Below are 26,284 nucleotides of genomic sequence, written 5' to 3'. Positions count from 1 at the left end.
TGGCCCAGGGATGAAGCAAGCCAACACCCAAATAGACAGTAGGAGTGAGTCCAGCTGGAGTCCCTTGGGCCCCTCCCACTCAAGGAGGGCGGCTTGGTGGATGTGCTGGGGGCATGCACCGAAGCCCAGCATCAGGCCTTTCAGACTCGCCCACCCTGGACAGCAGCACACTTTAGGAAAACCTATGAACATAGCCACAGGCAAGCTACCTCTTAGGCGGTCAAGAGCACCCAAGAAGCAAGTTTCCCATGGGAGCACCCAGGCTTCAACAGCATACAGCAGGACCCAACACACCCAGTCACCTTCAACTTGACACCTTCAGACTTCTTGCATGCAGAAGTCAAGCAGAGGTCTCTGTCCCCAGCTGTTCAGGGGCGAGTGATGAAGGGCCCATAGATGACTATACCAGGCCTACTCTCATTGGCAGGTACTTGCCAGAATGATTCATTGAAAACCAGTGAGATTGGGCTGTGCATGTACCCAAACTTGGAACAGGAAGTGGGGCGTTAGAGGAGCTGGGGAGGGGAAGAAGGAAGTTAAGGGTCAAGCGGCATGAGTGAATGACCATGAGGGGAGTCACAGCAAGCCTGGCACATCCTTCAGCCTGTGTGCTGGCTCTTTTGGGACAGTGGAGTACAGCAGGGAAGATGGGCATCCTTAGCGCCCATGCACTGGTGGGCACTGGTGGCTCTGGAAAGACAAAGGCAGGGCTTGAGCTGGGAAGGAGGCCTCTGGGGTTGGCAGCTTTGTCCCTGTCCCTCTTGCTATTCCCAGCAATCCCTCTGCAGCATCCCTACTCCACACATCCCACTTCAGACACTCAGTCCTCACTTTAACATTCAGGGGACAGCCCACCCGACCCCCTGATTTCTCTCTGCTTGCTGCCTCTCATTCACACTCATTCTCTCCCCAAACCCTCACCACTTGAAGGGGACATACCTGTAGTCACAGCTCATCTTCATTGACCTGCCTGGGATGGGGAAGAGTAAAGGAAGGATGAAGGGAGAGGGAGGAGAAACCGCATGCCTCCCTCCAGATTATGGATCCCGCCTCCTGGTTAGGGAAAGCTTCCTGCTCTCCTCTTGCCCCACCCACCTTGTTAGTTCCCCCCCCCCCCCCCGTAGCACTCACCTGTGCCTCTTATTGCCCCCACAGCGGAATCTTTTGCCTTGAAAAGAGATGGTAAAGTTTGTTGTCGTTATCCAAGTAGACCCTGGAAGACTCAGTTCTGCTAGGCTTGCCCTCTCCAGCATCATCACAGTGTGGGGCTTGGAGTCTTTTTATATAGAGCTGGACCACCAAGCAATGAGTCAATCAACAACCACTCACCGCACCAGAACTGTGATGGAAGTGGCAGCTGGGACCAGAGTTCATGATGCCACCAGCACAATGCCGGGCACAAAAGGGCAGCTGCTTGGTATGCACTTGGAGGAGAACAGGTCAAATCCAAAGTTCAAATCCCTGCCTAGGCTCCTAACTTCCAAGAAATGCACGCCCCCTAAGACAGATCCAGGAGCTCAGCTTTCAGGTAGAGTAGCAGGAGCCAGAGTGTGGGGTCATTCCAGAACACAGAAGCCTGTTTGTTTCACCAAGGGTCTCCCTGATTGCGATTCTGGTATTTTCTTTTGGTTGCAATAATAGAAGGCAACCGACATTTACTAAGCACTTGCTTTTGTGCCGGCCAAGGCTGAAGACATATAGGACATTTTTCTTCCCCTAGAGCCCTCCATGCCTACCTCGGACCATTCTTAATATAACTCCCTCACTCCTATAGTTGTCTTAGGAGGCTAGCTGCAATCTTAAAAGACAGATGGGATTTTCCCCCATTTAACAGGGAGAAAGTGGAGCTTCTCTCATCCTCAGAACCAGGAGAAGTCAGTGGTAGGTCCCAGGGCCTGGATTCCAGCACTGCTGGTTTCCACAATAGAGGGAAGGGTGGACGTCAGGTACACCTGGGGTGGGGAGCTGCCACAAGTCTCTCCCCAGGAGCCTCATTGTTCATCTCAAATGCTAACAATGGGGGCAGGGGCACTCTCCCTCAGTGTGCTGGGATTACCTAATGGCTAGGGTGGCTAGGAGCTGCCCAGATGGGGTTTGAGTCGGCCCTGCCTGCTCCCTTGACCTCCTCTGCCCAGGGGTTACCCACTCAGACCCCCCCCTCAGTTTCCCCTCCCAAGGCCACTAGGGGGCACCCTGAAGGAAGCAGGAGCCTGCTGTCCCCTGCACTCCTCCTCCAGCTGGAGTGTGGCAGGGAAATTGGTCAGTGTCCTTACTGTATGACTTTAGGAAATGCACTACCAGTCTCCACTTACTGAGGAGGATGAGGAGCCCCACGACGAAGGCCAGGCCCGCGAAGATCAGGCCCCCTTTGCGGACAGTCTCGTAGTCTTGAAAGAGAGGAAGCATGTGCAGTGGTGTGAGAGCGGCGTCTAGACCTCCCAAGTCCACCCACCAGCAACCCCATACTGTTGAGAGCAGATAGCAGGGACCCGGGGATGGGAATCAGCTGGTAGGGTAAGCAGGGGAGGACTGGCTTACCATAGTGGAATGGATCCTCTGCCCCCTTGGCGCTGCCACCTGAGGAGAGAGTCGGGGGGGGCGGGATGAATAAGACATCACAACCCCAAAGCAGTGGAAACACTGGAATTCTCAAATGATCCCTAAGTGCCCAGGTGGGCAAAGGAAAGCCGGGTAAGAGTGGCCTGAACATCCACCCTAAGGCTGCTTCACACAGGCATCCTGGGATCAGAGGCAGGGCATCTGTTATAGAGATCTGTGTGGGCCGGAGGTGCACAGTCCCAGCAGGGTGTGGTCCTCCCCAGCTCCCTGCTCTGTATCACGAGGACAGGCCAAAGAGCTGGGTTCTCAGGAGGCCCCTAAGTGGCCTCTGCTGATTCCTCAAGGAGGAGCAATATCTGTGAATGGGATGAGTGAGAAAAACAGAGTCTCTATGATCAGCGAACAGGAGGAAGGAACCATGAGTCCACGGCTGGGGTAAGGAGTCTGGAAATGGAGGGCAGAACAGGGACTTGAATGAATGTCATCATCTTCAGGGCAAACTTAACAAGAGTGAGGCATATACACTCGGTGTCTTTGCATTATCGGCCCAAAGGAGCAGACCATTGGCTCATACACCCTGTGGGCCACTACTGTTATTTCTCTCATCCACAAGGGACTGAAGCCTAGAGAGGGTCAGTGAGCCACACAGCAAGTAAGGGGCGGAGCTGGGATTTGAACCCAGGCTAAGAGTCACTGTGAGTCTAAGTGCTAGGTTTCCTCGCAAGTGACAGGTAGGAAGACTTGTCCACAGGCTGTGTAGCCCTGGCCCTGCCTCCCGTGGTCCCCTTCATTCAGGTGGAGGCGAATATTCTGCTGTCCGCGGCCCCCTCCCCACCAGCTCAGAGCTCTCACGCTGGGATAGCAGGAGGGACACTGCAAGCCGCAGTCACCTTCCCCATGCCAGCCGCCCTCTGCTGCCCTGCTGCAGACCCTCTTGGCCCTAGGGGGCTGAGGCCCTTGCCAAAGGAATGAACAAGTTAGCAGTTCCCAGGAAACTTTGAACTGTGTCCCTGTTGTGGTCACAGATAAGGCCTGGTGAGTCCAGCTGTTTTCAGTGGCTGGAGACGGGGCGGGAGGAGGGGGGCAGTCAGTGCCTCACAGGTCTTGGGTATGGATTGTTCAGAAAGGCCAGAATCTAAGGAGAAGCCACAGGGACCCAGACTGTGCTTCCATGCACAAAGTCTCCCCAGCTTCAGTAATAGTTAAGGTCACGGGGTGGGGGTTGCTAGTAGCAAGATTGGAGCTAGGACTCCCCTTCCCTTTCAGAACCATTTGATGAGCCCCTCCCCCACCAGCACTCTAGGCCAGAACCCTCAAGATATGAGTCAGTAGGGGCCCTATTGGGCTCCAAGCCTGAGTCTGTGGATCCCAAAACTCAGGACTTATCCTGTGACCCTAAGCCAGTTGGGGAAGGCTGGCCAGAAGGGCTGCTCTTCCCACTCCCAACCCTGGCAGTCCCTGCCCACTGTGTGATTTTAGTTCTCTATCCAGTACTAGAAAGTCACACTGGGCAGGGTGTGGGAGGCTGAGACAGGAGGATTACAGTGAATTTTAGGTTATTCTGGTCTATACAGTGAGTTCCAGGCCAACGTGAGTTACAGAATAAGGTTCTGTCTCAAAAACAAAGTCACACACACATATACACTCACATTCACACACATACACAGACACACTCACATACACATGCACACACACACACACACACACTCACATACACGTGCACACACATACACGTGCACACACATACACATGCACTTACACACTCACATACACGTGTACAACATACACACTCACTCACATATACGTGCACAGCACACACATACACATGTACACACACTCACATACATGTGTACAAGCACACACATACACATGTACACACACATGCACATGCACACGCACACCCACACACATGTGCACACGCACACTCACACTCATATACACGTGCACATTCACACATGTTGCTCCAACTTCTGCTATTCTCTTTCTTTTCTGTGGGAATGGAGAAGTTAGGGTCTTTTCCCAAATGCTAATTTTCTTAGAGAGCCACCGGCTGGAAACTCGGAGGTAAGGGAGCAGGAGAAGGAAGAGGGGTTCAGCTGCCCACCGAAGGCAGTCCCAGAAGGAAAAGGGGTTCAACTGCCCACCAAAAGCAGTCCCAGAGGGAAAGGGGGTTCAGTTGCCCACCGAAGGCAATTTCAGAGTGAATGGGGGTTCAACTGCCCACCGAAGGCAGTCCCAGAGGGAAGGGGGTTCAGATTGCCCACTGAAGGCAGTCCCAGAGGGAAAAGGGGTTCAGCTGCCCACCGAAGGCAATTTCAGAGTGAATGGGGGTTTCAGCTGCCCACCAAAGGCAGTCCCAGAGGGAAGGGGGTTCAGCTGCCCACTGAAGGCAGTCCCAGAGGGAAGGGGGTTCAGCTGCCCACCGAAGGCAGTCCCAGAAGGAAGGGGGTTCAGCTGCCCATTGAAGGCAGTCCCAGAGGGAAGGGGGTTCAGCTGCCCACTGAAGGCAGTCCCAGAGGGAAAGGGGTTCAGCTGCCCACCGAAGGCAATTTCAGAGTGAATGGGGGTTTCAGCTGTCCACCAAAGGCAGTCCCAGAAGGAAGGGGGTTCAGCTGCCCACTGAAGGCAGTCCCAGAGGGAAGGGGGTTCAGCTGCCCACCGAAGGCAGTCCCACAGGGAAGGGGGTTCAGCTGCCCACCGAAGGCAGTCCCACAGGGAAGGGGGTTCAGCTGCCCACCGAAGGCAGTCCCACAGGGAAGGGGGTTCAGCTGCCCACCGAAGGCAGTCCCAGAGGGAAGGGGGTTCAGCTGCCCACTGAAGGCAGTCCCAGAGGGAAGGGGGTTCAGCTGCCCACTGAAGGCAGTCCCAGAGGGAAGGGGGTTCAGCTGCCCACTGAAGGCAGTCCCAGAGGGAAGGGGGTTCAGATTGCCCACTGAAGGCAGTCCCAGAGGGAAAAGGGGTTCAGCTGCCCACCGAAGGCAATTTCAGAGTGAATGGGGGTTTCAGCTGCCCACCAAAGGCAGTCCCAGAGGGAAGGGGGTTCAGCTGCCCACTGAAGGCAGTCCCAGAGGGAAGGGGGTTCAGCTGCCCACCGAAGGCAGTCCCAGAAGGAAGGGGGTTCAGCTGCCCACTGAAGGCAGTCCCAGAGGGAAGGGGGTTCAGCTGCCCACTGAAGGCAGTCCCAGAGGGAAAGGGGTTCAGCTGCCCACCGAAGGCAATTTCAGAGTGAATGGGGGTTTCAGCTGTCCACCAAAGGCAGTCCCAGAAGGAAGGGGGTTCAGCTGCCCACTGAAGGCAGTCCCAGAGGGAAGGGGGTTCAGCTGCCCACCGAAGGCAGTCCCACAGGGAAGGGGGTTCAGCTGCCCACCGAAGGCAGTCCCACAGGGAAGGGGGTTCAGCTGCCCAACGAAGGCAGTCCCAGAGGGAAGGGGGTTCAGCTGCCCACTGAAGGCAGTCCCAGAGGGAAGGGGGTTCAGCTGCCCACCGAAGGCAGTCCCAGAGGGAAGGGGGTTCAGCTGCCCACTGAAGGCAGTCCCAGAGGGAAGGGGGTTCAGCTGCCCACTGAAGGCAGTCCCAGAGGGAAAGGGGTTCAGCTGCCCACCGAAGGCAATTTCAGAGTGAATGGGGGTTTCAGCTGTCCACCAAAGGCAGTCCCAGAAGGAAGGGGGTTCAGCTGCCCACTGAAGGCAGTCCCAGAGGGAAGGGGGTTCAGCTGCCCACCGAAGGCAGTCCCAGAGGGAAGGGGTTTCAGCTGCCCACCGAAGGCAGTCCCAGAGGGAAGGGGGTTCAGCTGCCCACTGAAGGCAGTCCCAGAGGGAAGGGGGTTCAGCTGCCCACTGAAGGCAGTCCCAGAGGGAAGGGGGTCCCAGGCAGGTCTGCCAACCTCACCAGGCACTACACTCACCATCACCAGTCAACAGCCCTGTCATTTTTCCAACCACCAGGGCTTCTCCACAGTCTTCCTGAAGCCTCTACTTCGGGGACAGTGTCTGCCGCGGGGTGGCCAGGACAGAGGTGGGGGACATTAAATATTAACAGTGTCAGGTAATATTTACCCTGGTCACAAGAAAAGCTGAGTATGCTCGGAGGGGCTCCCGCTGAGCCAGGCAAGGGGGAGGTGTTGGGGAGGGGGAGACAGAGGCAGGGAGGGGCTGGCTGCTGTCTCCAGCCCCTCCCAAAGGAAATTTCCAGAGAGCAGGGCCCGGATGGGCAGGAGCAGTATTCTTCCATCAGCTGGCGAAGCTGAAGCCGCAGCTGGGCTGAGGAAGTGGAAGTTTCAGGATGCACTTATTGTGAATGGCACATGGGGGTGGGTGGTGGGGTACTTTGTCCCTTAGCCCTCGGAGCTTCCTGCCAGTTCCTGTGGATAGCATCATGACAGCTGACACTCTCATGGGGCTCTCATGTTTCCCTGAGGGGTTCCTAAAGAGCCTGTCCTGCCTCCCCTCTCACCAAAGCCCGACCTTGGGTCCATGGCAGAGTGAGCCACCATGGCACTGCTCTCTCTGACAGCCAGTCCTGCCTTCCCTCATTTATTCCGATCCTGGCGCCACTCACACCTCAGTCTGAAATGCTCGGTCATCCCTGACTAATGTCTTATCCTAATGCCTGGCACTCCCTCACATGGCTGTCCACCCTGCACTTAAGGCTCTTTCAGGGCCAGGCCCAGGCTTGTTCTTACGGCTTAGGAAACATTTCCTATCTGGCTCCTTCCTTTTTGGTTAGCGCCCTACTTGCCACGAGTGTCTGAAACACAGAGAAGTTAGGGGCCTTTCTGAAGGTCACACAGCCAGTGAGAGTTGAAGAGAATAATTGCTGCTCATTCAGATTCAGGGCACAGATGCTTTGCCTGTACTTACCAGGCTGTCCCCTACTTTACTTTAAGTGTCCCCTTGGCAACTATGGTGTGGGTTTTCTGTGAGTTTTATACAGTCGTCTATGGGGTCTACACAGTAGAATGGGCCTTCAACAGGCTAATTAATGTCCATCACAGGCAAATGATATATAGAAAGATACAAAGACAGTAGATGCATAAACAGCCAATAATACATACATACATACATACATACATACATACGTGCATGCATACAGAACACATAGGTGATAGATGATAGATTGATGGAGAGATGATAGCTAGGTGGATAAAAGATGGGTAGATAGATAGATGATAGATAGATAAATGGGTGGACAGATGGACAGACAGAGAGACAGACAAACAGATATCTACTTCCCTGGTGCAATTCAGTCCTCCTGAAGGGACTGTGAGTCCCCCTCAACCAATGCCAGGGCACTGATAGCTCTGTTCACACCCTGGCTCCACCACTTGCTGGGCATTTGACCTTTGCCAACTTGTTTACCTCCCCACGCCTGTCTCTTCATCTACGCAGTGGGCAGGGTACAGCACTCAGGGAAGTGTGTGGAGTCTGAGGCAGGCATATCAGAATATAGATAGCCTAGGACAGCGGGTACCACTGTTCCTGCACTGCTTGGAAAGTGACAGACATTAGCCTTTCGTTTATCGGTACCCTCGGAAAGCCAGCCACTCTCTGCTAAGTGGGTGAGAGGAGAGCGCGCGCACCCTGGCTTTGGAGCACTCATGCAGCTCTCGGGAGCTTTCAGAGCCCTGTGACAAGCATTCAGAAAAGCAGACAGAGCCTGCCCTGTGAGGGGCTGGACCCACATGCTGGCTGTCAGCACGCACAATTCCCGTCTAAATCTCTGCCATCTCCGTCTGATAGATGAAGAAACTAAAGCTCAACACTGGCTTCCCCAACCACGCCTAGAGCGGCTTAGTGCCATAGCCTCCAGAGACCAGAAAAAACAGATCAAGGAAAGGTGAGGCCCCCCAAAAAAAAAACAGAAAGGAGAGAGCCAGAACTGGAGTGCCGCCGGATCCCAAGACAGCTGGTGAATCTGGGGGACACTCTTCAGACAATGCAGCCGCACCCACACCCCTTATATTACCTTGGGGACTATCTTTGTAAGCCACTATGAGTTCTCTCTGGAGAAAGAGATGAAAAATAGGTAGAAAGATACATGACAGACAGAAAAGAAAGGATGGATGGATGGGCAGATGGGCGGACGGGCATGCAGGTAGATAGGTAGGCAAAGCCACGGGAAAGCAGACTGACAACTATTCTATTTCAGGCACTGGGAAAGTAAACCCTCTGTGGCCACATGATCCAGTAAGGAAGAACAGGACTAGCAAGCATCATCCCATTTTACTAGGATGCAGACATAACCGGCTAGGGAGCAGGCAGTTAGAAACTATGGGGACTGGGCTGGAGAGATGGCTCAGTGGTTAAGAGCATTGCCTGCTCTTCCAAAGGTTCTGAGTTCAATTCCCGGCAACCACATGGTGGCTCACAACCATCTGTAATGAGGTCTGGTGCCCTCTTCTCGCCTACAGACATACACACAGACACAGAATATTGTATACATAATAAATAAATAAATATTAAAAAAAAAAGAAACTATGGGGACTAAGATGTGACTCAGTAGTCTGAAGCCAGATGGATGGACACACAGCTGGATGAGGAGGTCGCTGATTCGATCTCCCCAGCCTCTGGCTCAGAGGTACCCTGCACATCACAGCAAGCCCAGGACTCGGGGTTAAAATGTCCTTATTTAGGACAGCCTGTCTTTTCCATTTCTCTTCTCCCACAATCATGAGGAGCCAGTAGGTACATGTGAAACTGATTAGTGGTCCCCCTGAATCCAAGTTGGAGAGGGCAAGGATGGGGACAGGCTTGGAAGACTCACCCAGGTACCACCTGTCCATGGCAGGAGCAGCTGGAAGTGTCTGAGGTACACAGGAGCCAGGGAGTGCCTGTCCTTGCCTGGGGGCCTGGGTGGGAAGAGTGACACTCTCTTGTGCCGGATGACTGAGCTGGGACAGGAAGAATGAGGCTGAGGAGGGGCTGATGGGGGAACTGTTACCCTGCACCTGCCTGCCTGGGCTGGTTGGAGCAAGGGACCCACGTGAGGGTAGGGGAAGAATCTCCGGACTCCACTGGTCTGAGTGTCCCAAAAGATGGGGACACTCAGAGCAACAAAGTAAATTGCAGCTTCCTCCCTTCCCCCACAGTGAACATACTGCTTCAGGGTTCCTCGAAGGGCACTAGCCAGGACACGAGCTGACAGGACCAGAGTGTCGCCTCTTCCCTCCCCTCCTCTCTTGGGTTTCAGGTCCACAGCTGAAGGAGACTCTCAGAGGCAGGTGTGGGTCCCTAGTCTTTATGCAGGAGATTTTATCATCCCAGCCAGTGGGCCCCACCCTGATGTCTCTTGCACCCCCCCCAAGCTCGTTCTGAAACCCGGAGCCCCCTGAGAGCAGGCAGGAAGCTGCCCCAGGTGCAGTGGGACTTTATGCAGGAAGCTGCTCCAGGTGCACTGGCCAGAGATGGGCAGTGGCTGGGGCCACAGCTGGTTTAAGGGTGCTCCCATGGTGGCCTGTCCTTCCTCCTCACCTACACTTCCTCACTTAGCCCTGTAGACATGTCCCAATTGTGATGCACCTGTGGGGTCTCAGCAAGAGTTCCGGCACACAATGAGGTCCTCTGAGGAGGGCTGAACTTTCTGTCAGGGGAGCAGATGAAAGGCAGAGTATCTTCTAGTCTCCAGGGCTGGGATGGCACAGGAGCCAGCAAAGGATTATAGGAGAGCCCTCAGTGGCCCCCAGAGTCCTTGTGCCCTGACCACTGTGACAGGCTTAGACAAGGCCACTACAAGAAATCTTTGTGGACTAAGACTGGACCACAGGGTCTCCTCAAGACTCCCGAGCTCATCCTGATTGGCCGTTCCACTGGGATGTCAGCAGAGCACTGATGATGTTAGGTCTGGTCACCTTGGTGACTGGCCTCTCTGTTCCTCACAGCAGTGCCCTGGGAGCTGGGGAAATGACACCCACAGGGAGATGGAAGCAGACCTCCCATCCGGCTTCTCTGGGTAGGCTGAGGTCTGTCTAGGGCTCTGAGATGGCAGCATCCCTGCCCCCAACCCCAGACACTTGTGAGATGAAGGGCAACTCCACCCAGTGACCTTGTCACATGTTCCCAAATGAAAATCTTAACCTTCAAGTAGCCTGGAGCCCTGTGTGGAAATTCCCCAAACCAGGCACTGGGGAAGTTCAGGTATGTTGCCTGAAGTTCAGTGGTCTCTGTAGATCTAGGCAGGATCCACCTTCTCCAAAAGCCCACCACAAGCTCCCTTCCAACCTCAGGGTTGTGAAAGAGACATCCTCTTTCCTAATGGGCCCCCTGTGCTCCCACCCAGCCCTTCTCTTGGAAGGGCTTCTTCTTGCTTTCCTGCCTGAGATCTTCTGAATACTGATTCTAAGCCGGGGTCCTTTTTGTGTGCCTTCATTTTGTGAATTTCTTATGTTCATTTGCTGATTGATTGGTTGGTTGTGTGTGTGAGAGAGAGCTTGCCTGTGTCTTATGCACGTCTGGAGGTCAGTAAACAATTAGTGGGACTCCGGGGTTGAACTCAGGGTGTCAGGCTTTGTGGCAAGTGCTTTTACTGGCCCTCTTGATAGCCCCCTTTTATGTTCCTTCTTAATCTCACCCTAATGGCCTTTCTGTCCCCAACTTTCCTGCTCTTCCATCCATTCCAACCACACTGTCCTCTTAATGGCTCTCTGACCTTCCAGGACTTTGCACAAATAGTTTGTGATTACTCAGCCTCCAGGGTGTTCCCTCTATCCTCAGGTTTTTCTCATGGGCTTCACTTAGAGACCCTCCTGGGTACCCATTCTAAACTTTCACACTACTCTAGCCCAGAAAGGTGGCAGTATTTTGCCAATGACTCAGGCAGCCCCCAAGCTTGCCTAAGGCCACCTTTTTTCCAGTCTGTCATCTGAGTGCAGCAGGTAACTGTGCCCAGTTTGCTCGAGAGAGGCAGCTAGCACTTAGGACCCTTGCCCTCAGACCCCTCCAACACCCTATCCTTCCACCCACCCGCTTCCCCACCCCTACACACCCACCGAGCCATACTCACCCCCACCCCCACACTCATACCTACCCCCACACAATCCCTCACACACACACACACTCACACACACCCCACACACTCATACCTACCCACACTCCACACACACTCGCACACACACCAACCCACCCACACACTGATCCACACACCTGCTCCCAGCCCTGAAAGCCCAGGTAAGAGTTAAGAGTTGCTGAGACTCACACACACCCCACACACTCATACCTACCCACACTCCACACACACTCGCACACACACCAACCCACCCACACACTGATCCACACACCTGCTCCCAGCCCTGAAAGCCCAGGTAAGAGTTAAGAGTTGCTGAGGTCTGCCGAGTTCACCTAGCTCATGTAAGCCCCTCCTCAGACAACTTCCATCCATCTCCCAGCCCGTCAAGATCATCAGGGTTTAGTCACCGCTGGGGACAAGGAACTCTCTCTGAGATATCTTAATCCCCTGCAAAGGGACCCCTGTCTCCAGCTCCCCTGAGAGAAGCTGAAGGTGTATCTCTCCCATGTCTGAGCACACGGTCCCTTAAAGCCAGACCACCCCACTGCAAATCCTTCTGTATACTGACCTTGCCCTTTAGACCCAGTGAGTCATAGCAATATCTCCCTGTACCCTGCCATCTGAAATGCATGGTGCCACCTACCTCAGAGGCTTGTTGAGGGAGGAGATCATTAAGGGAAGTGCTTGGCTAAAGACGGTCCCGACAGTGGTGGTACCACTCCCTTTCCTAAGCTGGACTGGTTCCCCAGGAGATAAGATTGCTCACCATATCCCTTTACATAGCTCAGGAGCCTCCTTGACTTCTACTGGAGGCTCTTTGACCCAGGGCTCCAGTTGGGAGCCCCACCAGCCATCACCACCACTAGCCCCAAGTTTCTTTTTTTCCCCCAAGAAAAACACAAGCGCATTCCCTCGCCATCAGTGTCTCAGCCTTCGTTCTCCTTCTTGGAATCTTGCATGGCACGATGGGGCCCAGTGGCCATGAAAACACCACTGTCCTGCTTTTTAAAAGAATGGGGCAGGTCAAGAGCCTCCTCTTTTCCTTCTCTGTTGGGTTGCTCCAGAGTGGAGCCCTGGAGGAGCATCCAGCTCTGCCCTCCTGTGTCCTCTAAGACCCAGAGATCAAGGCAGTTTGCCCACAGGGACCTCAGTGGCTCTGCCTCGTTCCCCCAAGTCCTCCAAGCAGGTCTGTCTTAATCACAGGGCAGGCATGTGGACAGTCCCCATTGCTTTTGTGGGTATGGAGGTCACAGGCAGAGACACCTAGCTGATCTTTGTCTCCTGAATGCCAGCAGGAAGCATCAGAGTAGAGGTCCTCACCATAGCCTTCCCGAAACAGGACTCTGGCCCACGAGCTAGAACTTTGTGGTGTTTCCTGCCAGAATCCATGGCATTGCACCTGAGGCCCCGGCATCATTTCCTCCACATGGTGTTGATTCGTAGCTCAGAGGAGCTTCAAAGGGGCGGAAACCCAAAGCCCCAGGAAAGCCCCGACTCCATGCTCAGGCCCGTTCTCCAAGGTATGGTCCCAATGGATACTGGGCAGGAAAGGTGGCCACTCCTAATAGGCCACATCTGTGCTAGCTAGAGGTCCCAAGCCCTAAAGAATGCCGGCTCCTGTCTCCTGCTGTGACCGCAAATGCCAGGTAACTGGGGTCTTATAAGGCCAGGGCTTGGAGGAGGTGGGCCCCATAAGACGCAGCCCTTAAGTGTTGGCTTCAAGATGGCCCAGGCAGTGAGGCACAGCAGTTCTGGGAGCTGCCAAAGGGCAATGTTTGCTGAGAGTCAAGGTCACCACGTTACGGCAAGGGAAAACCCATTAGTCCAGCCTCCTACACAGAGAACACCCTCGAGAAAAATGCATTCTTGGCCTTCTCAGAACCCAGGCCTGGAAGTGATGTGTTTCTGGTGGCTCCCTGTGGCCACTGCCTTTGGAGAACCTTGGGGAAGCAAGCCATTCCTTTCCCTCTATGGCCTCTGGAGTCCTCAGGTGTGGCTCCTGTGGCTTTTGTGTGGCCTGTGGCCATCCTGTCCCAGTCTGTGGGCTTACACAGACCACCACATCCACTCACTGTTTGTACCATCCCTCACTGAGATGGAATCCAGGTCTCCTCACCTGGCAGCTTCATGGTTCTGGAGCATGCCAAAGATTTGCTTTGTGAGTCAGGCTTTGGTGCCACTATTTCACAAAGAATGGGAATTGCAGGTAATATGTGTACAAGTCAGGACTGGAACCCAGGTTTAGAGGGCAGAGAGGGACCCTTGCTATCGGTAAGGAGGCAATCCTTATGCAGCCAGTGTTGCTAGTACTGGTAACATGACATCTTCATGTAGAAAGTTCAATGTGTTTTTATGTGTATTGTATCACTTTAACTCAAAGAAGTAACAGGAAAACATTGTGTATGTGTGTGTGTGTGTTATATAACACATATAACATATATACACTGGCCGGGCGGTGGTGGCGCACGCCTTTAATCCCAGCACTTGGGAGGCAGAGGCAGGCGGATCTCTGAGTTCGAGGCCAGCCTGGTCTACAAGAGCTAGTTCCAGGACAGGCTCTAGAAACTACAGGGAAACCCTGTCTCGAAAAACCAAAAAAAACCCCCACATATATACACTGTACAGCAATACACTATTATTATACACATATATCATACTATATATGTATTTGCATATACACATACATATATACATATGCATTTACACATGTCATACATATATAGTATGTAAATACATGTGTGTATAATATAGTGTATGTGCTGTAAGTTAGTATATAGTATATATAGTATATACACTGTATAATATAGTATGTAGTATATATAATGTATAATATAGTGTATGCATTGTACAGTATAGTATGTAGTATATATCGTGTATAATATAGTATATACACTGTATAGTATAGTGTATAGTATATATAGTATATACACTGTATAGTATAGTGTATAGTATATATAATGAAGACACTGTATAGTATAGTATATAGTGTATAATATAGTGTATGCACTGTACAATATAGTATGTATAGTGTATAATCTAGTGTATACACTGTATAGTATAGTGTATAGTATATATGGTGATACACTGTATAGTATAGTATATACAGAGAGAGTGTATAGTATAGTATAAAGTATATATATTATATAGTATATGCACTCTATAGAATAGTGTAAAGTATATAGTTTAGACAATGTATAGTATATAGTGTATAATATGGTGTATGCACTGTACAGTATAGTATATAGTATATATAGTGCATACACTGTATAATATAGTATATAGTACAGGTTACTCTGGCTTTGGTGGCTTTCTCAGAATCACATGGCTAACCTACTCTAAGGACTTTCTAGGGCAAGAAGGAAAGTGACAAGAGAGGTGGGGACTGAAGCTCATACAGCTGGAGAGAAGAGGGGTTCAGGTTCTGAGACAGGGACTGTTTCCGAAAGGCCCACTCCTCCTGCCCAATATCATACAGCTGGAGAGAAGAGGGGTTCAGGTTCTGAGGCAGGGACTGTTTCCGAAAGGCCCACTCCTCCTGCCCAATATCCCGAGTCCTTCAGGATATCAGTGCCAGCACTGCTCCTTGGCAGGGCACCTCTTGTTAGTCAAGGCCATGGAGCTGGTGCTGGCTCCAGAAAACAGCAGGTGGTTGGCTTGAACTGGTTGATTCTGCCACCAGGGGCTTAAGGGTGACAGCAATGAATCACACTAATGGCAAGAGGTGGCCATTCCCTCCTCTTTATGGCCCGAAGTCAGGTATTTTCAAAGCTCCTCCCCTGGCTTGGGCAAACACACCTGACCTTTCTAGCTTTCCCTGTGCCTCAGGGGGACAGGGTGCAGAGCAGCCAGGGACAAGGTGAGCACCAGACTGAGCTGGAGAGTTCTCCATCCCGTGGAGGGCAGAGCCCTGCCTCGGGGGCAGGGGGGCAGGGGGGCAGAGTCCCTTGACCTTGGGGTGTACTTCAGCCTGGCACCCTCTTCTCACCTCTGTTGCTAGCATTAAGTTTTGCTCTCTGCCTCTGTCCCTCCTCCAAGAATAGTCTGGCCAATTCTAACCTCCATCCTGCAAGAGACTGAGGGCCATAGCATTTGTGGACCCACGTGAAGATTAGTGGCTTTAAGAATGAGCAGCAACAACTTTCAAAGAGGCTTCAACATCTTTGGGGACAAATTCATGTGAGATGGGGAGGTTCTGGGAGGTCAAATTTGGAGAACCCTCACAGTCACTGAGAACAAGGGACTCACCGACCATTTATTACAGTGGTCCGTAGCTTTCCTATCCAACCAAGTAAAGTTGCCACATTAAACCAAATCACAGGGACTGGGGATATAGCTCAGTCAACTGACCACAAGCTCACATCGCATGCACCAAGTCTTGAGTTCAAACACCAGTGCACATCTGTAACCCCAAGTCAGGAGGTGGAGGCAGGAAGACCAGAAAGTAAGGTCATCCTTGGCTACATGTTTTGCTTTTGAGTTTGAGGCCAGCACGGGCTATTTGAGACCCTGTCTTAAAGAAAACAAAAAACAAAAAAACAAATCACAAGTAGAAACGGGTATAGGGTATCAAAGGCTGGGTGGCCTGCAGAGCCCCACCCTCCTGAGGTTGCAGTGTTGATGTGAGTATGGGAGGGTGGGCTCATGTGAAGCCCCACCCCCGCATCTGCCTAGACCTTGGTAGATGTCTAACTATACGGTTTTGATGGCCAAGTTTTCCGTCTCTGCGGGTCTGGTCTCCAGACCACTGGCCTGCCATAGGAGCCTCCTCAGAGCACAGCCAGGGGTGCAGTCTAGCTAGGTCACCTCCTGAAGGGACATGACAAAAAGCGAGTTGGGGAAGAAAGGGTTTATTTGGCCTATACTTCCAGATCATAGCCTATCATTGTGAGAGGTCAGGACAGGAACTCAAGCAGGGCTGGAACCTAGAAGCAGGAGCTGATGCAGAGGCATGCTTACTGACTTGCTTCACATGTCTTGCCTGGCTTGTTTTCTTATAGAACTCAGGACCACCAGCCCAGGGATGTTACCACCCACCATGGGCTAGGCCCTCCCCAGGTGATCACTAATTGAAAAAAAAATGCCTTACAGCTGGATCTCATGGAGGCATTGCCTCAAGTGAGGCTTCTTTCTCTCTGATGACTCTAGCTTGTGTCAACTTGACACAAAACCAGCCAGTTCAGCAGGCAAACTAAGTGGGTGCTTGCAGACACCTTGCAAAGCCTGTCACCACTTTAGACACGTAGGAAAACAACAGTTACTCCCTTTTGCTGGTGTCGTGAAGGAAGGTCGAACCTCTCACTGGACTTCTTCAGAGTTTAATGCTTTGGTTCTAGTAACGCCTGCACAGTACCCACAATCCTTTGTGTGTCTGGGGCCTCTGGGGATCTCAGACCCCTGCAAGGACAGGACTCCCTGATGCCTGAGCGTGCTGTGAGTGGAGCTCAACTGCTTCCTTACCAAGCCCACATGTGACCAGAGCTATTTTAACCCCTGCCACCACTGGCTTGACAATATTAGACTTGAGCCCTGTTGAAAGACTCCACCTTTTCAGAGTCCCAAGGGGCAAAACACACCAAGGGTTTGAGGTAAGGGCAGGTGTGGGAAATGCACCAAGCAGGTCTTGAGATCATTAGCAAGAGAGTGAACCCATCTGCTCCCTCAAACCTGTGTCCTGCAGCCCTGTGGCTGGAAGCAAATCAGAACCCTCACTGGGCCTCTGGAGGTTCTCTTGAGACCCTAAGATGTTCCAGGCAGTCTTGGGTTAAAACAAGGCTCACTCCTCCCCCTTTAGGAGTTGTGTCTTACCCAAGACACACAGAAGGCTGGAGGCTGGGCTGTGCTTGCTACCTTCAAATGAATCTGCCTGCAGCTGTGTTTGTTTGGCCAACGGTACTTTAAAAAAAAATATCACCAAACTCAATCAGAACATCTTTGGGAGGCTTGCAGGTTCCTTTCTACATTACTGGCACTATGTCACCTTATGTGACCATGGCTCTTTCTACTCTAACTTGCCTTGCTGTGAGAAGAACCTGCGGCCAGTGATCTGTAGAAAGGGAACAGGGGAGATGGGATCCAAACCCGAGCTCTAGGAACCCTTTGTGAAAGAGGCCCAAATGCCTGGTGCCTCCCCAGCATCCTTCAGTCTTGACCTCCTCCCTCTGACTGGGGACAGACTCTCCTGTCCTTTTAGGTCCCCAAGCCCTCTGACTCTCAGAGGAAGGAAGGCCAATCAGAGACACTAGGAAACGAGGTTTTATTTACTTATTTTTCCGTTGTCAGAGGATAGATCACAAGACAGAGATCAGCAGTCCTGGTACACAGTGTGGCTTGGTGAGTTTCCAAGGGAATACAATGGACAGGTGGGGCAGGGTTTGGTTTGAGTTTCCACTCTGGTGACCTTTGACTTCTAGCCTTGGCTGTGCACCCAGGCTGTCCATACCCTGTTGGTCTCTGACCTGCAACCCTGCTGTTCCTGCACCCTCCCATCTCTCTCCACTCTGACCCCTGATAGGTGGAGGAAAGAAACTGCAGTGACTGCCAAATCCACCCCGCTCTCTGCTGTCCGTCCCCTCAGCCATCCCTGCCAGACACCCTCTTCAAAGAAGGAAGGAATCCTCGGGTCAGATGAACTGGGCTAGAAATGAAAGTCCCAGAAGCTGAGAAGGTGGGCAAAGGTAGGAGGATTCTAGAATCTGCCGGGTTATTGCTCAAAAGGTATGTGAGGAGCTCATTCCCCAGAGGCAAGAAGCCCTGCACCTGTAAATCCCCCCCCCATGTTCCCTTCTGCCACCGGTAGGACAGACTGGGGCTCTGCACGGGGCACCCTAAAAGGATAAGGACCCCAGGAGGCCTGGAGGAAGGTCATCTTTGGCCTCTCCAGCAGCTGACAGACCTTTGAAACGGATGTAACTGGTAGCAAGTTTTCTCTTAGAGGAAACAAAGAGGATATACACCTCTCAGTCCCAATACAGCTGGGGACTCCTGCCCTGGGCACAGTTCTCCCTCAGACCTAAATCCAGAGATGGAATAGGGCTTCTCAGGGGCAGAGCAGACTGCAGAGAGCAAGAGGAGATAGAGGCCACAGGGGGGCACAAGGCAAGGATGGCAACATGGCCCAGCCCCTCCCAGGAAAGGGAACACACACGGGTCACAGGAACAATGAAATTCACGAATGAGTAGCCACAAGACCACAGCCAGCAGACACACACACACACATAGACACAGCCCAGAAAGGGGCCAGACCCCTGGCTGTGGTGAGAAAGGAAGGGCTGTGAGTGTTGGGTCTTTAAGTACAGGACTGGAGTTAGTGGGGACAGGGCGAGGTGCCGGGAACACGTGTTCTTGGCTTCTCCTAGGGAAGGATCTGGTCTGAAGCAGCCGGTTTTCTCAAGCCTTGGCACCAGCCGCTAAAGGATCAGGCGCTGGCCTTGGCTTCTGGAGGCTGCAGAAGCAGAGAATTCACATTAAAACCCAGATCCTTTCTGGGACCCATACCTGGTCCTTTCTCCACCTCTAGCACAGACCCTTTGCCCGTTAACCCCCCAGATGACGTGCCCTTGAAGCCCCGAGGTCCAGTGAAGAATCCACAAGCCTGGGAGGCAAGGAAGGAAGATGGAGGCTGGATAGGCTTCCTGGGCTGGAGCTGTTGACAGACCCCTGTTTAAGAGGTTACATGTCTTTAAGACATCCATTCTAAAGATGGATACAGTGAGCCCCACTCTGCTGCCCGGGACTGACATGTGGCGGTGCAGATACTGCACGGGATTAAAATACTACACAGGTTCACGGTAGTAAAAGGCTGGTGTCCATGACACACGACAGTTTTTTGTTTTGTTTCATTTTTTGCTGTTGTTTGTTTGTTTGTTTATTGAGACAGGGTCCACATAGGGCAGACTGACTTCAAACTCACTGTTGTCCAGGGTTGACCTTGAACTTCTGACCTATCTATCTCTATCTCCTTTGGGCTGGGTTTACATTTTAGAGGACGACGTCCCCTCTCCCAGCAAAGTTTGCCCTCAGGTTTAGGGACATCATTTAGGGGTTGGTTATAATTGGTATATGGTTGAGGGATGGGGGAGGAATTGTATAGGCTCAGGGATCTTCTTTTTTTAAAAAAAAGGGATAGGGGGCTGGAGAGATGGCTCAGTGGTTAAGAGCATTGCCTGCTCTTCCAAAGGTCCTAAGTTCAATTCCCAGCAACCACATGGTGGCTCACAACCATCTGTAATGAGATCTGGCGCCCTCTTCTGGCCTTCAGGCATACACACAGACAAAATATTGTATACATAATAAATAAATAAATATTTTAAAAAGGGATAATTGGATGATGGAATAATAGATTGGTATTTGTGAGTTATTGTTTTTAGATAATTATATTGGTATTGATTCTTGTATATTGATACAAAGTTAAATTATATTGAATGTTGTATGCATGCATGCTTATACCTCTGTTTGAAACATTGTTTATGTATTGACATATATATTTACCATTTTGCAGTATACACTACTACCTCTGATCAAGATACTTACACATTGTTTACATTTGAAGGTCATTGTTCCTATTTATTGTACAGTTGTTTATTGTCTTACTCTTTAAGTGAGATAGGTATCGAGAATTATAGATCATAGTCATCTATGTTTGTCATATTTATAATTAGGCTAATCAGGTTCTTTAGATACATAGAGATTATATTCAGTATAGATAGATAGCCTTCAACCTCTTCAAAGAGCTGTAGAAAATGGCCTTTAATCTAACTTAGAGTCCCATGGTAATGAGACACAATCACTCCTGGCAGCACCAATCTATTCCCGAGAGAATGTTGAGCACCAAAGACACTCCACCTGGAGCTTTTCTTCTTGGCAGAGCTGGCTGTTGGGCAAAGAAATGCCCATACCTCAACCACTGACAGATACAGAGTATCCGTAAATGGATAAAACAGGACTGTCATATCCTGCCAAGACAGGGTAAGATAGTTTTGAAAAGTTTCTTGCCTTTAAAAATGGTACGTCAGTTCCATTAGGCCTTAGCCAAAGTTGGTTGCTTCAACATTGCAAATGAGACTTTGGGTGATTGCCTAGGTAGTCAGTTGTCTCTGTCATTTGTTGCACAATTTGGAAGTTTCTCAATTATACTTCCTATTTACTTAAGTAATATTGCTTTCCTTCTCAGATCTTTGATGGAGTTGAAGATTAGATAATTGTAGTTACCTTCCTCATGATTTAGCCAAACTTAATTTCAATACATTATTTAGACTCCTTGAAATAGAATGTTTAGTAAAACTTTTGTCATGTGTTCCTTGCTTAATATTGTTTATTGTTTGTAATTTTATATTTGGTATCTATTCCTATTGTATATAGTTGTATTGGGTTTGGATCGATCTTGTTTAGATAAAAGGGGGAGATGATGGGGAAACTATCAACTGATAGTTTCAACCAATCACATTTAGTTGGGGTATGGCCATCTAGAGCCCAGGTTAAAAAAAAACCTGGGGATGCAGGTGTGTGCTCTCTCGGCGCTGTGCCCACCAGACATATAGGACACGTTAGACCTCCAACTCTTGTAGCACGAGTTTTCCCCTTTTCAACTATTAAAATATAACAGTGATTCTTGAACTATTCTGGTTATTTATCTCACCAACCTAAGTCCCAAATGCTTACAAAATGAACCCCACCCAAGACACATCCCTGTGGTAGCTGGGACAGCACCACGTGAGCCTGACCCCAAGGCTGTTTGGAAGCCTTGGTGCCCTCCCTATGCATGCCGTGTTTGGGTGAGGGCCGCCTCTGGACATCTCTGGGACTGGGCTATCCACTGTCCCTCCTCCACCTCTGGGAGACACTCAGAGTAAGTGAACTGGTAAGAGGAGCCCCACAGAGAAGTTGGCATTATGCCAATGCCCAGACTCAGTGAAGACAGTATTGAGACAGTGGGGGACTGCGTACAGACCGTATACCTTCCTGCTGGAGGCTGCGCTTTAGTTCTCGGCCTTCTGGGGCTCCGCAGCTGGAAGAGAAGGCAGGCTGATGAAGAGGGAGGCTGCTCACCCAGGGGGTGCGCCATGCTGAACCCTCGCTGATGCCTGATACTAGGATTTGGGGTCACTGGATTTAGGAACTTGGACCTAGGTTGTTCAATACGGTAATGAGGGAATGATGGCCACCTATGGGGCTTAGCACACGGGTAGAGATGGAGTCTGCTAGGTATAAACAGGTACTCATAGACAAGGACTATCACTAACAAGTAGTCTGTCTCTTGTTGTGACTGTTTGACAGGAAATAGCAAATAGCAGAGAGGAGCTTAGTGTGGGTTTTTGTTTTTGTTTAAGCTGGGGCAGTATGGAAGGGAGTGGTTTCCAGGATGCCAGCAAAGAGAAAAAGTTAGCCAGTTACTACTCTAACTCTCTGAGCTCGCAGGCTTTCACCCTAGCCTTGATTCTCCAGTTTTATTAGAACTATAGAGATTTACTTAGAACTGCCTTTAGCGGTAGCAATAGAGCCTTTGTCTGGGGGGCAGACCTCTCTGCAGGCTATGGCCTTCAGGCACTAACAGTTGCGGCTCACAATGCTAACATGAGAGCCCTCTCCTGGCACCACAAAGGCATGTCTTCTGAACCCCAAAGCAGCTCACAGCACCCAGTCCGGTCCCTCCCCAGACCTCAGGAAGACCCTCTCCTGGCACCCTTTCCTGGTGGTTACCATTTGTGGTGATGAGATTCTCCACCTGCGCCTCTTCATCCCCTGGAGCCCTGTGACAAGAGGAGAGATACATTCTGTCACCGGTGTCCAGGGCAAGCCACAGAGCATCCCATTCTCTTCACTGAAGCAGGGCCTCTGGAGCCCGTCCCCTCCAAGTCCCCGAAGGATTCACTCTACCGAGGGTCAGTCATGTGAGGGAATGGAGAAATCAGGACGGATAGGGACACAGACAAAGAGAACTTATGGGTACCCTTCAGGGTCTGCTCCTAGGAAGGATTTGGGTGTGCCTCTGGTTTTTGAGGTCCATGGCCACCATGGCTGTTTTAATGAATGGGGTGTAACCTTGTGTGATATAGAAAGGAGGTCAGGTGTCTATGCAGTGCACAGAGCCTCAGGAAGAGATGAGAAGCAGGGATAGTGTATCGGCCCTGTCCCTCAGAGCAGCCACGAGGTCCTCTGCTTCCCTCTTAGCCAGCCGAGCTGTCTCAAAGGCCTCCAGACAAGGTTCTAGCCCATTCTGACTCAGCGTTCCTATTTACATAGAGGCCCAACCTCCATGTTGTGACCTCTCCTTTGTTCCAAAGTCACTTGGAAATCCCCACATCCACACCTCGGCCTCCCACATTCACTCTCTGAGTCAAACACCGGGTTTACAGCACAGCCCTTCCCTGTCCCTTCTGCTGTTGCCCCCATTGGCCACAGCCCCGGCGCCCTTACCTGGGCTTCTGATTGAAACTGCACTTGCACCTGCGACCTGAAACACAAAGAAACCATCCAACGTCGTGCTCCCAACATCAGCTCAAGGTCAAGCTCCCAGCTGGGACAGAAGATCTACCATGAATCTACAGGCCGAAGGCACAGCCAGACACAGCCACGGGACACCTGCACTACCGCATAAAGCAACTCTGGGTAGGGGGCAGGGTTCAACTGAGACCAGGAGCTGAGGTTTAAATGGCAAATGAACCCCAACAGGCAGTGTGTGTCTGAATACCCGCTCCTCAGTGACAGTGCTATTTGTGGACGGAGGAAATCTTTGGGAGGTGGGGCCTAGCTAACCAAAGTGAGTTGTTGGGGTGAGATCTTGGATGTGCTGGTTGGTTATACCCTGAGCTTTCTGCTTCCTGGTCAGCTTTCATAAGAACAAGCCAAAGCCTGCTACCATGGACCAAGCTGCCCCACCATTGCCTGCCCACTATGATAGACTTTGCCCTTTCATACGGTGAGCAAAAATAATCAGGGTGGGGCACTCAATGCCACAGCTCATGGGGGAAGCACATGGGGACACATTGCTAGGAGCACTAGGAGAATGACATCTGTCTCCTGGGATGGGCGAGCTCCTGCCCTAGGGATGCAGGGAACAGCTTGCTCTTTTTAGCTGTCTGTTCTCACCTACATTTTTCTGAGCTCATCTTTCTTGTTTACTGAGCACTTACTACCTGCCCCACCGTGTACTGGTCCTGGAGATTCCGTAGAGGCAGACTTCTCCCATAGACAAAACGGCTGAGCTTCTACACTGCCCCCCACATCTGTCTATCAGCCACAGAGAAGAGGAGACAAACTTACTTAGGATGAGGAGGATCCCAACAGAGAAGAGGACCACAGCGAACACCAATCCCCCAATCCTCAGGGTCTGGTAGTCTGCAAAGGAACCAGGGATAAGAGGTGGAAGAGGGGCAGGGCCAGGAGAACATGCCTGCCCCGCTTGGATGGGGCCACGCCCCAGGGCTGCTGGGCTCACTCACCATAATAGAATGGATCCTTTTCTTTCTCCTTCTCAGCTGCTGAAAAAGTAGACAGACATGGTCAAGAGAAAGGCAGCGGTGCTTTCTGTGATGCCCCACCTGTCCCACAGCTCCCCGTCCCTACTAAAAGACCCTTGTGAAGCAGGACCACTGGGCAGAGACATGGGAGATCATGGAAGATGGGTTTCCTGGGCTTAGGGGCCAGGGCCTGCAGCAGAGATAACTCGGCCTCAGTGGGGTCCTGGGGTTACAGCATGTCCTTCATTTATCCACTCTAGAGGGCCAGGTCTGTCTATCATCTAGTGACAAATAGTGACACTGAGACCAAGCAGTCTCATGACTTCCACATATGGTCAAGGTGGGTTAATTGCAGTCTAGGCTGCAAATCCACAGGAGCCCAAGGTGCCTGGAGAGATTAACAGAAGGTCAGCTGGACCCATGTGGGGAACAGTGGGGGACACCTCAGTTAGAATCTGATTTTCTCTGCTGACTGAAGGTAAGGTCCCTGACCAGAGGTGAAGCTGCATCTCAATCCTAATATTCAAAAGGGCCAGAACCTTCTACCAGAAAGGGCTACAGCTGCCAGCTTGGTATAAGTAGGTCTTAAAGGACTCTTACCACTAGCCAGGACTGCAGGGGCCAGCAGGCTGCAGAGGATCAGCACTGTCTCCATGGTGTCTGGAATAAAGGAGGAAGACATTACTCCAGGGACAGAAGACCTTCCTCCTCAAGCCATCACCCTGACCCGGGCTCATCCCTGCCTTAGCTGTGCTGGAAGTATGTGTGACCTGAGGTTACTTCAGATCACCGGGACCATTGTACCTACTGTATGAGCTGAGGTTACTTCAGATCACGGAGACCACTGTACCTACTGCCGGATCGGACTCTCAGAGAGCTTTGCCTGCTCAATTCTCTTATTCCAGATGAGGCAGAACACTGAGCAGACACTGTCATAGGTCCCTGCTGCAGGTCTGGAACTGATAGTAAATAACCTTCATAGAGGGAGCAGCAGGGCCAAGGTCATACGATGGTTCAGTAACTCAAAGCCTAACACCCCAAGGGCTTTGGAGATGATCTCCCCAGTGTCTTTCTTCAGCCCATCTCTGCCTCATTAAGTTTGGGGGCTCCTGGTGCAGGTCTCGCAGTCAACAGAGCACCAGGAAGTTTTTTTTTAAAGATTTATTTACATTTTATTTGTGTGCGTGCATGTGTGTCTATGCATGTTTGCTATATGTGTGCAGGTGTCCCCAAAGGCTGGAAGATCCAGGACATCGGATCTCCTGGAGCTGGAGCTACAGGCAATTGGGGTGTCTGGTGTGAGCGCTGGGCCTTTGGAAGGGCAGTGAGTGTTAGTTAAGCAGCGAACCGCACTGAGCCGTCTCTCCAGCCCCGAGGAAGGGTTTTCACCAGCCCTGTAGTGCAGTCAAGGGGTGGAGGCTACTCTCTGCTCCCCAAACTCTACGGCAAACCCTGACACCCACATATGACCTTAAGTTGCCCCCCATGCTGTATTCATCAGCTTCCCCTAGACGACCAGGTCATCATCTCCCAAAAGGTGACTTGATTCTGTAAAGGGAACGTGGACAAAGGTTCCTGAGCATCAGCCTCCTTCCCCAGGAGACACTGCGTGCTCTACCACTGAATCCTGGGGATGGGGTAGGGGCGGACCTGGATGGGACACACAGGACCAGTTGGCTTCACCTGAGACATATATCAGTGGAGTTATACTCATTAGTCTCATGGTCAGAGAGTTATACAGAGTGAGATGGGAGAAGAACTCAAACCAGGAGTGCCCAAAGCTGCTCAGTCTTTTCCAGGTAGGGTTAGCCTGGCTACAGCCTGGCTAGTATGGGCCAGCCGGCGCTCATTCTAAGTGGCTCAGCTGCCATTCACCAGTCAGACACCAGGGGGCAGCATAGCTGTACCTAACCAGATGTAGGCGGAAAAAGAATAATCTCCCGCTGTATGAACATATACACCATGCTCTTCTTAAAACTGTGCTTTACACATATATCCAGTCACGTTGCTTAGTGTGGTTTTATGCGTACGTAAATGTTCAGAGTCTGCGCGGGGACACGCGTATGCACGTGGAGACAGGGAGAAACGGTCTCCCTGACTCTGGAGCTGATGGATTTGATTTAGCTAGATTGGGTGGCCAGAAAATTCCAGCAATCCTCCTCCTCACCTTCTCAGTGCTGAAACTCAGATAGCTTCCACTCCACGTCCCTGCATAAGTTCAAGGGATCAAACTCAGGTCCTCAAGCTAAGGGGCCAACACTTTAGTAACT

The 26,284-nt window shown here is 51.4% G+C and overlaps 2 protein-coding genes across 4 annotated transcripts in view; both read right to left on the bottom strand.

The window, feature by feature from the left end:
• Positions 1-412: 412 nt before the first annotated feature.
• On the bottom strand, positions 413-6,574 carry Fxyd2 (FXYD domain containing ion transport regulator 2). The gene is made up of 6 exons (XM_038323720.1): positions 6,464-6,574; positions 2,539-2,577; positions 2,313-2,387; positions 1,132-1,168; positions 940-970; positions 413-690 (listed from the first exon to the last, which is right to left on the bottom strand). Exons 1-5 carry the CDS (start codon positions 6,486-6,488, stop codon positions 946-948), a joined length of 201 nt encoding a protein of 66 aa, XP_038179648.1. The 5' UTR covers positions 6,489-6,574; the 3' UTR covers positions 413-690; positions 940-945.
• An 11,221-nt stretch (positions 6,575-17,795) lies between these two features.
• Positions 17,796-26,284, bottom strand: part of Fxyd6 (FXYD domain containing ion transport regulator 6) — a 29,453-nt gene continuing 20,964 nt past the window's right edge. Inside the window, exons 2-8 of one of the 3 annotated variants that reach the window (XM_038323718.1) lie at positions 24,615-24,674; positions 23,997-24,035; positions 23,818-23,892; positions 22,972-23,008; positions 22,255-22,304; positions 21,506-21,562; positions 17,796-19,000 (exon numbers count right to left, since the gene is read on the bottom strand). In XM_038323718.1, coding sequence (XP_038179646.1) covers positions 21,534-21,562; positions 22,255-22,304; positions 22,972-23,008; positions 23,818-23,892; positions 23,997-24,035; positions 24,615-24,669 — 285 coding nt within the window. In that variant the 5' untranslated portion in view covers positions 24,670-24,674 and the 3' untranslated portion in view covers positions 17,796-19,000; positions 21,506-21,533. The remainder of the gene's footprint in view (positions 19,001-21,505; positions 21,563-22,254; positions 22,305-22,971; positions 23,009-23,817; positions 23,893-23,996; positions 24,036-24,614; positions 24,675-26,284) is intronic. The other 2 variants (XM_038323716.1, XM_038323719.1) reach the window with 2 other exon arrangements.

The sequence above is a fragment of the Arvicola amphibius genome, chromosome 3, assembly GCF_903992535.2.
Source record: "Arvicola amphibius chromosome 3, mArvAmp1.2, whole genome shotgun sequence".
NCBI lineage: Eukaryota > Metazoa > Chordata > Mammalia > Rodentia > Cricetidae > Arvicola > Arvicola amphibius.
Note: the sequence above shows the minus strand (reverse complement) of the source record. Positions and strands in the feature narration are given on the sequence as shown.

What these genes read in the sequence shown, in the direction of transcription:
- Fxyd2 (XM_038323720.1), bottom strand. Translation starts at nt 6,488, where the DNA reads ATGACAGGGCTGTTGACTGGTGATG. An exon ending in GGGGCTCCTCATCCTCCTCA is followed by an intron (nt 1,169 to 2,312) that starts GTAAGTGGAGAC and finishes TCTCTTTTCAAG; the next exon opens with GCAAAAGATTCCGCTGTGGG. An exon ending in GGGGGCAATAAGAGGCACAG is followed by an intron (nt 971 to 1,131) that starts GTGAGTGCTACG and finishes TCCCCATCCCAG; the next exon opens with GCAGGTCAATGAAGATGAGC.